The sequence below is a fragment of the Rhododendron vialii genome, chromosome 10a (genome assembly GCF_030253575.1).
Source record: "Rhododendron vialii isolate Sample 1 chromosome 10a, ASM3025357v1".
Taxonomy (NCBI): domain Eukaryota; kingdom Viridiplantae; phylum Streptophyta; class Magnoliopsida; order Ericales; family Ericaceae; genus Rhododendron; species Rhododendron vialii.
Window position 1 is genome coordinate 16,785,813 of NC_080566.1, and position 10,541 is coordinate 16,796,353.

At 39.6% G+C, this 10,541-nt stretch overlaps 1 protein-coding gene across 1 annotated transcript; it reads right to left on the reverse strand.

The window, feature by feature from the left end:
- On the reverse strand, positions 1-5,975 carry LOC131303695 (PI-PLC X domain-containing protein At5g67130-like). The gene is made up of 9 exons (XM_058330685.1): positions 5,754-5,975; positions 5,567-5,641; positions 5,310-5,432; positions 4,067-4,204; positions 2,626-2,724; positions 2,237-2,540; positions 1,307-1,530; positions 1,099-1,185; positions 1-270 (listed from the first exon to the last, which is right to left on the reverse strand). Exons 1-9 carry the CDS (start codon positions 5,757-5,759, stop codon positions 82-84), a joined length of 1,245 nt encoding a protein of 414 aa, XP_058186668.1. The 5' UTR covers positions 5,760-5,975; the 3' UTR covers positions 1-81.
- Between the last annotated feature and the right edge of the window lie 4,566 nt (positions 5,976-10,541).

The window sequence follows — 10,541 nt, forward strand, 5'->3', positions numbered from 1 at the left end:
TTTTTAAATCAATCAACAACAAATGTGTTAAATTCCATTCCAAAAAAATAGATGAGTGTGGTTACATAAACAACAAGCAATTTACATGCATAGCAAGATAAGCGCGGTAAAAGATATCCCGATAAGCCAAAGCAGATGAACTGGCCTGCTGATATTGGAATCATCACTCACAGTTTCAGTTGTAGGACCGCCACCTGTGGGTGATGATAATCCAGCCGGTGGTGGAGGTGAGATCACAGGAACATCGCATTTGCCAAACGTCGCATTTGTCTGTCCAAACATGAAAAATATAGTGGGTTAGGTTGAGCCATTCTACCAACTCTCTATTTTGATTACCCAGCTTCTAATATAATATATGACCACAAACATAATTGATAGGCACAGATCCAACTTTCATATGGTTTAGGTATTACCGATAGGTAGGGATTAGGTAGAGTAAATCAAATATTGTATTGGGTAATGCAAATGGTGATCTGATTAGGGAGTGTAGTACTGTTCTGCAGTTCTGTTTTCTTTCTGAGAAAAGATTTGTATATGCGCATTCACAAGGAGTGAGTCCCCCAGAGCCAGGGATCCCCCTTGCGGGGGGAACCTCTTTCTTTGTGAGGGGCGTATCTACATTTGTGTCCAACGTGTTGCATAGAAAGTGTTGTTTTTTGTATTTTCTTACACCCCAAATTGTTTCTCTCCTAGCCATTTCTTGGTTGTTTCTAGAAACCAACTGCTCAGATGCCCTAGATTCAGTTTATTTGCCGCAGGAAATCAAGTGTCAAAAGGTTGAAACTGATTTAGGTTACCAAAGAATCTTCTTTTTCATTTTTGTTCCCTCTTGTTTATGAGAAAGCCTATATAAAGAATGGGGAAACATCTTACGTAGTATCTGATAATTTGAATTGAGGCCAAAATAAAATAAAATATACAGAAAGATGAATTATTTTGTGGGTTGAACTTATTTAGCACTTCTGCAAACTGAAAAAACAAAAAGCAAAAAATCCACGAAACTACATATGTACGAAGGAAAAAAGGCTTGCACCTTAAAATACTAAGCATTCTATTTTACCAGATTTTTCATTTGTCAATAACTTGAAAGTTACAAACCTTGCAATAAGCAATGCTATCACATCCACAAGTCAGCTGACCATTTGCCTCATCCACGGCTTCTGGGGCTCCTCCACCGTCACTTCTCTAGAACAAGTTAATAAGATCTCGATCCATTAGCTGGATGTTAAAAATTTGTTTCTGACCAATCTAGAACAAGACTACATAGATAGGTCATATAAAATTGCAGTTCAATCATATCCCTTACCTGGTAAAAATCAACCGCAATGAAGTTTGGCCACCGCTTCCCAGCATCTTGATAACAAGTATTCATCATACTGATTAACGAATCAGAATTGTCAACGCAGGCCTCTGTTATGTTGGGATTATCAGGGAAGTAGTTCTGAAGAACCAAGGATATTGTTGATGTGTTCATAGGAGATGATTCCGCACGGTTCGGACAAGAACCAGCCACCATTCCGTCATCCCCATCTGCAGTTTCCCAAGGATTTCTTTTATTAGCAAGAGAATGAGGAAAAATACAGGAACTACCCAAAAAAATGATCCTTTTTGTTTTCCAAAAAGCAAGAAAGTCCTAGAAACCGCAGGAAGTACAGTTCGTGTACAACCTTTTAAGCCTTTTAATTAGTGATTGGTTTGCAACAAAATAATCGTATGTAAGGAACTTTTTCCCGTGAAAGTGAGGAACTATAGACATGGTTTCCTTCTTTTCCTACATTACTTCCACTTCAATGCCCACCCCATTTTTTGTTCCGGTGTTCTCATTCCTCCTCTATACTTATCCAACATACAGTGAAAACCAGTTAAGCCACAATTGTTGTTCTAGTTTTATCACCCAAAATCTAAATGTGGAAGCGTACATAAATTTCTTCTACTTGAACTGTGACTCAGGCTAAAGAGTAGAAAAACGAGGTTCGTTTCAATCAAGTAGGAGGAATGGAGGACCATTGACCAGCAGTAATGGAACCCGTGAAACAACTACAAGTCGTACAATGGACATTGATAATCATTTCTTTCACCTTACTTTCCATCATTTTCACTATCCATCAAAAGTTTCCTTTTAAAAAAATGGCCCATAGGCAATGTCTGATTTTGCAATAAGTTTTGGCAAAAGCATGACCTGCTTCCAACAAAATCCAGGTTTTGAAAGGAAAAAGAACTAAGAAAGAGTGCTCACACTGATTTTCTACCACGTATCTCCACTCATAAGCAATCCCCTCAGTGGCCTCCTTGGAAGATATTGAGGTGAAGACTACCAATCGTTGATTATTCTGGACCATATCATCCACAGTAGGCCAATCTACACCACTTTTGGGCATCTGAGACACTGGAAACCAATAATTACTCAGACCAGATGCATTAAAAACCTTTGTCAAGCCCTGTGGAGAGGTCACATAATCTTCGATGAAGATGGTGACAATTTCTGTTGGATTTGCTTCCAGAAACACTTGAATCTCTTTCAGCACATTGATAGCAGGTTGCTAGGAGGGAAATGTTTAAAAATCAGCCATAAGATAACTTTCACAGTTCGGAAGCACAATTGCAGTTTAGTTTTTAAAAACTCACAAATGATGTAAAGTTGTAGCATTTTCCACTGAAGGAGTGGCATAACCAGATGTCATTGTTGAAGTCATACATATCAAGCATGAGCCCTCGGATGCCATTCTACAGATAAGTAAACAAAAAAAATCCTTAGCGAACCAAGTAATGAAGCCTGTGTTAAAAATGATTGCGTCTGAAATGTAGATTGGGAGCAGTTCAAAAAAAGAAATGTAGATTGGGAACTATTAAATCATTTCCGGAGGAAAATCAAATTGTCAATTCCTTGATTTCTGGAATCAAATTAACAATAGTAGCATGTCCATATATGCTAGCGATTCATCTAATAACAGTATTTTGACAACACAGTAAATGCAAGGTTTAATTAAGGTAGTACTCGACATATACTTCATTCGGATGTAAACATCCATACTTGCAACGGAAGAATGTAAAGGGGAGAAACATAATGCAAACAGGAGACAAATGCAAATAAAGCCCCGAGAAGAAAAGGTGTCTTGAATACCATGTTAAGTTCTAGTTGTCCCTTGAGGTTTATGGTGTTAGGAAACGAGTTCAACAACCTAATCAAGCTATCTGACATTAAGCAATCTTCTCTGAGTTCTTTTCTATTTTTGTTTGTTTGTCTTTTTATTTGGGAGGCTTATTCTGCGATAAATTGCACTCGTCGCTGTGCTCAGGCAGTTGCAGATGACATTTTTCATGAGGTGCTGTTAGGTCATGACCTCTAGAAATATGGATTAGTTAGAATCCTTTTATTTGGCACCCAACATGCTTGCTTTGTACATGGACCAACTCCAAATATGAACCTGATTATTTCAAGGTTCAGTTCAAATATCATGTCTTAGAATTGTTTGACATAAATAAGTCAAATGATACTGGTAGGTAAGTTTGGATGCTTAGTTTATAACCTAAGCAAACATGGACAGCAATTTATTACAACTCCCAACCACTTGAACCTTCAACTTTCAAGTAGTGCAACAGTTATGGTAGGGGATTCTAATGAGTTTTAATCAATTCAATACCAACAACAATAGTTTTTCCAGGCTCACATAGGTATACTTGCAGTATTGCACACACAAAAACTTGCATACACAAAGACACAAACTCTATCACTGTATGTGGACAAAATTACTCCATAACTCCAATGGAGGCGAGACCCACCACAAACACTTGTTGTGGGACCCACGTCAGGGTACAGCTTGGGCATTCATAACAATTTCTCTTTTTGAATATTTGCGTGTAAAAAAGTGCGTGTATGACTTCCTCCTAACAACCATACCATGGACTTTTTAAACACCATTAAACTATCATCTCTCACACAAGACATGCATAACGTCTAAACTTTTTGGGTAATTGGTAATCAATGATGTTTCTAAATTTATAAATGAAAACAACAAGAAGAAGAAATTCCCAAGCAAATGCAAAGTTCCGAAAGTGGTAATCTTACTTTAAGCTGAGAGGTAACCGAATCTTCCTGATTGGTCGGAGAAAGAATGGGTGATCCGGTCTCAGACGTAGCCCCGGACAGAGCATAAGAATTGTGGGTCGTCAGCCATGAGTACTTGTTGAACGGTAGACCTTTCACCTGCCATCAATTCGCAAAATTAATCATTAGTAACACTTACTAATATAATATAGGAATCTTTGTTTGACGGGATGTGATCATCGGATTGGAGTGTATGCTAAAGAGGACCACATATAGGGTGTTTGATTGGAATATTCAGATTAGAATTAGAAAAATGATTTTGGCACTCCACCTTTTTATGATGATACTCCAAAATTTGTCTTTTAGTGCGTCTTGCTATGCGTAATTTTTACACTAAAAGACAATTTTTGGAGTGCCATCATAAAAAGTGGTGTACCAAAATCATTTTGCCTTAAAATTAAACCTGCTTCGGATATTAGATAAATAATCTAACGAAGTGTGGATACATAATACAAAAAAAGTTTCAATGCAACGGTTATTTGTAATGCTCTCTCACGTAATGTAGACATAGGATATGTGTGGGTGCCACCCAATGTGAGAAAGGCGTTACAACGTACAAATAGTTGTTGCATTGAAAATTTGTGGGACATTATTCATCGAGTCATTACTAATTAGGTTGGATTGCATATCCTATGCGCAGGTCAAAAGTTCTCTTTTTAAAATCCATTTTTAGGGAACTCAATAAAAAAATTAGAAAAATTAAAAATATATTTGAAAATTCGAAAAGGTTTCAAAGTTTTAAAAGAAGATTACACTATTAGTCCCGACAAACAAACAAAGGACCCCTAAAAATGCATATTCGTATAAATATTATATTATATTATTTTTTTGCTGTTCATATTCGTATAATGGTTGTGGACTTGCTGTGGGTTCAAAATTTATTTCGCAAATTTGAAAACATCAACGTTACAAAATCCACACACACACAAAAAAAAAAAAAAAAAAGAAAAGTAAAAACCCTTTCGAAATAGAAAGGGTGATTTTTTTGCTGAAATCAAATTCGCATCCTATCAAGAAAAAGTCAAATTCACATCCTTCGTAGAAAAGTTCAAATCAAATTACACACAGAAAACAAGAGGTATAGCCCTCATTTTAACTTTGACCAATAATCCTCCTCGTCAAATATAAGGAGTATATTTTACAATTTCTTTTGGGACGGAAATACTAGTCATATCTTTGCAAGTATACGTACGTATCTCTGTACCTTGGAAGTGGGAATCAAGGGTTGAGTCCGGGTGCATCTGGGGCGGGTGTTGCCATTTGCAGAGCATGTTTCGCAGCGTAGGCCGGCATCACACTGACTATCAGTAGAACAGGTTTCCCCAATCTGTATTTTATACACGCGAGGAAAAAAAAATTTGGGAAATTGATGAGGATTATAATAAATCGCAGAAATTACAATCCTGATTGATTTATCCTTACAAGAGAAGTATAAAAATGACGGGGATATTAGGAAATGACCTCGAGACTGAAGCAATTTCCTAGTAACACACAGAATGTGATCAATAGAAGCTTGATGGCAAATGAACTGATCCTCTGCAATTTACACAAGAGAGAGAGAGAGAGAGAGAGAGAGAGAGAGAGTTAGCCAATTTTTTTACAATAAAAGACAGAGAGAACAGGAAGAACGTAAGATGTATTTGCATGCCTGCATTTCCGGATCTCCGCTGGTTTAGAGAGAGAGAGAGAGAGAGAAGGGTCTGCGTTTGTTCGTCTCTCTCTATCTATAGGCCTAGCCCTGTTTTGTTCGCCTCTCTGTGTCTATATAGTGTACATAGTTTATACGTAACTGCGGGTTTGAAATTAGGCTGCGCGTTGGCGAACGGGAGTGGCGCTTTCCTGTTTTTTGACTTTGTTTCTTTTTGGAGAGAGAGAGAGAGATGGGAAATGTGGAATTGACTATCAATAGATGTGGGGAAACGCAACTGGGGTAGTTACTAGTACAATTTTTGGTCGAGTTATTTGTAATCACAAATTTTTTTATACATAATCTGTTTTAAAATAAATCACTCTTGGATAAAAATGCCTTATTTTTTGTTGACAAAAATATTCCTAAAATTATTACACACAACTCACTCCTCCTTCTCCCTTCTCTCTCCCCGTTACCACCACTTCAGACCCACCACCATGACAGCCACACCTCCACCACCATCGGAAAAAAAATCAGTTCCCGTTACCACCACTTTTCTCTCGTCGTTACTGTATGGATAGCTCTTTTCAGAGCTTGGTCTTTGATAACCTCTTGACCCAAAAAAAAAAAAAACAAATGAAAACCCAGATCCATAAAGACAATGACGCCGCCGCTGCCACCGCAAAATCCAGTCTCATCACGCATTAGCAAAATGAGTGATGTTAATTGCGAACTCACAAAATGCGTAATACGAAGGCATTATGCATTCAAAATCTACTTTTTTAACAGAAAAAAGACATGATGCATCTTCAAGATGTGTTATACAGGGTTCGGATATTAGAATATGAATTTTGTGGACATTTTCGGAAGTTCATTTCCAATTTTGGTAGCGATTTTTAGAATTGAGTGTCCGATTGTTATTCATCATTTTTTTTTTGACAAGTAGTGCGTTGTTGTTGATGGCGTAACCGGAGATGAGGAGCGGTGATGGCAATGACTAGAGTTGGTAATGATTGTGGCCAACGGTGGTGGCGATACTGGTGATGGAGTGATGATTGTGGCCCCCACTGTCCACCTGGAAAACCCATCGCCTTTCTCCCCATTACCAATGTACCCATCCATCTGAATCTCTCTCTGAAAAAAACAAAATCAGAAAACCCACATAGAGAGAAAGAGAGAAATGGAAAGGCACATACAGCCCTGCTAAATCGACTATCCTTCGCATCAATCACCATCGCAGTGGGTTTTCCCGTCTGGTGTGGTGAATGACGGTAGTGGCGGACCACGGTGGTTATGGAGGATTTGGTGGTGGTACAGGGAAAGGGCAATTTTGGAAGTTTATGGATATTTTTTAGGTTGCATATAACAAATTGTTATAAGATTTGTGGGTTAAGCTCAGAGTATGCTACGTATAGAAAATTTGTGGTTGCAAATAGCTCGGCCCTTCTCTTCTCGAATGAGATAAACGTGACTGTGTTTGTAGCGCCAAAAATACGGCGTCGTTTTGGGCAGGAAAACAAAGAAAAGGCTGAAAATCGACGGCCCGTTTCTCTTCACTTTTATGTATACCGGGGATACCAACCCATTGGTATCCCCTACGGTCCATTTCACATTTTTCGGCAATTTTTCGATCATATTTGAATGATCTGTTCTATTCATTTGTAGAGTTCAACGAGAACCTTAATCATACTAAAAATCGTGTTCATTGAACTTTAATAGGAACATGATTGACACACGTAAAAAATGAAGAAAATCAAAACTGGGTAAAAGACACATTGAATCGGAACCCAATTTTGATTTTTTTTTTTTTTCCATTTTCACATGTGTCGATTATGTTTCAAATAAAATTCAATGAAAACAATTTTTGGTACGATTAAGGTTCTCGTTAAATTCGACAAAATAAACGAAGCCAATCATCAAAATGTGATCGAAAAATGAGAAACGGATCGGAAGGGGATACCAAGGGGGTTGGTATCCCTGGGATACATAAAAGTTTCTATTCTCTCAAGCCACAACAGCTTAAATATGAAAAAAAAAATATGATTAAAAAATTAAGTACTCCAATTTTTAATCGGTTTGAACTAGTGCGAAAATTTTTTTTTATGATCATTTTAGCCTAAAGTGATTAAAAAATTAAGTGCTCTAATTTTTAATCGGTTTGAACCGGTGTGAAAATTTTATTTTTATGATCATTTTGGCCAAAGGGTCATGATTAATTTTTGGCTCTAGGGCTTTCGTAATTAAGTATTTGCAGTTCATTTGATTCTACGGCTATCTTAAGGCTCTCATATGAAAGTCATAGAGAAAAATTAATAATGATCATTTAGGATAAAATGATCAAAAAATTAATATCTTTGCACAGGTTCAAATGGATTGAGAATTGGAGCATTTAATTTTTTAGATAGTTTATATATTAAAAAGTATGGTTAAAAAATTAAGTGATCCAATTTTCAATCCGTTTAAACCGGTGCGAAAATCTTATTTTTCTAATCATTTTATCCTAAAAGGATCCTGATTAATTTTTAGCTTTAGGACCCTCATATGAGAGCCCTAAGATATCCATAGTGTGTGGCCCGTGGTCCTTTGATTAGCAATCCTCCTCCGTTGGCTCGTGGGTTTCCTAGCCTTCTCGCTCAGCCCTGCACAGTGAACGCACGACTAAGACCTGGCCGGGGTTGCCCGGCAAGGCCCTCCGGCGAGAGGATCAGAATGTGCAGAGAATCAAGTAAGAGACTAGGGTTTTGAGATAGTGTAGCGTGTACCCCCTTCTCCAGGGTTACTCCTTTAGTATTTATAGAGCCTTCTTGACTTGTTCTGCAAGTACGGACATGTGCCTTGCACAGGTCAGGTGACGTCACTGAGTAGATCTGGCAACCGTTTTTGGGCGTGAGCTGGCAGCCCCCATGTGCTCCCATCGTTATCTCTTGGTGTAACCGCTTCATCACGTGAGAAAGCACATGAGTCACGGGTGGCCGAACCGCACATATGGCCGAGCCCGACGGGTGACCCATGTGAGGAACATGCTGACGGATCTTCGCCTCCGACGGTGGCCGAGCCTGGGCTATCCATGTCGCTTGAGCTCAAAATAAAAGATCTCGCTGATGGATGAGTCTCGGCCAGTTATCGAGCCCTAGTTCAAGTATGGTTCCGTGGCCGGTCGCGGACAGTTACGTTCGACCTACTACAATAGCCCCTCAATCTCTGCCATCGCCAAGCGCGTGGTGGAGAATGACGTTGAACTTTGGCCGAACCTGCTTTTGCCGAACGTAGTTTATGGCCGAGTGGAATTTTAGCCGAGCTTCATCTATTCTCATCAACCGTCACAGATAAGCCTCAACGGAGGGGCGCCAGGTGTCCTCCTATGGTTGGGTAAGGCCGATGGGAGGATGACTAGCATGCGTGAAATTCTGCTAGGCTGTCCCATCATTGGCACGTGTCAAGCACTTACTGGCCATTGGTTCGGCGGTGCAGAGATGGGCGGGAACTTCTAATTCCCAAACCCTACGCCTATATAAAGGACGAAGAGAGGAGAGAGAAGGGTTACAAATTCTCTCTCTCTCTCTAGAACTCCATAGCCAGAGCTCCTGCCTCTTCCATTCGTCTTCCAGCCTTGATCCTCCGTTGATTCATCATTGAATTTGCCAAAAATCCCCAGGTATGCATTCGATTCTCACTTCTCTCCATCTTTCTGCAATTTTATGCATTTTTCTCTTTGGCCTTCTTTGGGGCTTTTTGTTCTGTATGAACAGTACGATGCTGGGGATGAACCGTCCGTTCATCTTCAGACTCATCCTGTTCTTCCGAGCTTTAGTAGAGGCGCTGGTTGGTTTGGCCGACGTTAGGGTTGGCCGAGCCCTAGCAATGGGCTAAGCCGACGTTGGAGTTTGCCGAGCCCCAGCTTCGATGCAGGTGGGGTCGGCCGACGATGAGGGTTATCTGAGCACCTTAACTCTAGTGTTAGAAATTCCCGAACTTGAGTCCTTGTAGAGTGACATCGGGTGGGCCAGTAGGATAGCCGAACATAGTGAGTTCCTTGCTCTTTGGCAACGATGAGGTTCCACGTCATTTCACTTTTGTTTTGTTAGGTCTAGCTCACCTGGTCATAGTCATTTCTTCCAACTCTGAAAGCTCAGGGGACGACTCTGGGGACTTGATAATTCAAGAGTATTAGGAAAGATACAGAAGCCGACGCCAGGCCTCTTCAATTGCTTCGAATATGTCAGTTGACTCAAGCGATTCGAACGCCGAACGCGACTTCGAGTATGGCGGCGACGAGTTTCTGACCGATCCTGAGATTTCTTTCACCAGATCGACCCACTCCGAGACCGAGCCTTGTCTTGGGCCAGAAGCCGAATCCAGGTTTCATTCACAAGCCGAGGCTACCTCTTCTGAGTGATCTCGGCATAGTGGAGCCCCATCCAAGAATAAAGATGTAACGCCCCTGAATTTTGGTCAATAAAAATTTCGTTGAATATTTGAATTTTATTTGAATTACTTATTTTTTCTTGAGTGGCTATATGATTTCTTGTTAATTTCCGTCGTAGTTAGATTTTGGTCATTTGGTTAACTCTCAACTAGAAACCCTACTTGACCATTTAGTTAGTTTCTAACCAACTAGTTGAAGGAACTGAGCAACCAACTCACCTAGTTACTCGATGAACCTTTTGGACCTTTTTGAACCTTTTGCCTTTACCCATTGGTCCATAATGTTAGGGTAATTTTTGTCCATTGGACAATAAGCTTTTGACTAAAAGTACATGTAGTCTTTCAAAATCTTATTTTAAGATAAAAAGTACTTGTACTCTT

Excerpts from the sequence above, each read along its gene's own strand:
- LOC131303695 (XM_058330685.1), bottom strand. Across the intron at positions 5,433-5,566 it reads GAAATTGCTTCAGTCTCGAG|ATTGGGGAAACCTGTTCTAC; the intron begins GTCATTTCCTAA and ends TATAAAATACAG. Across the intron at positions 1,531-2,236 it reads ATACGTGGTAGAAAATCAGT|ATGGGGATGACGGAATGGTG; the intron begins GTGAGCACTCTT and ends GGGAAACTGCAG.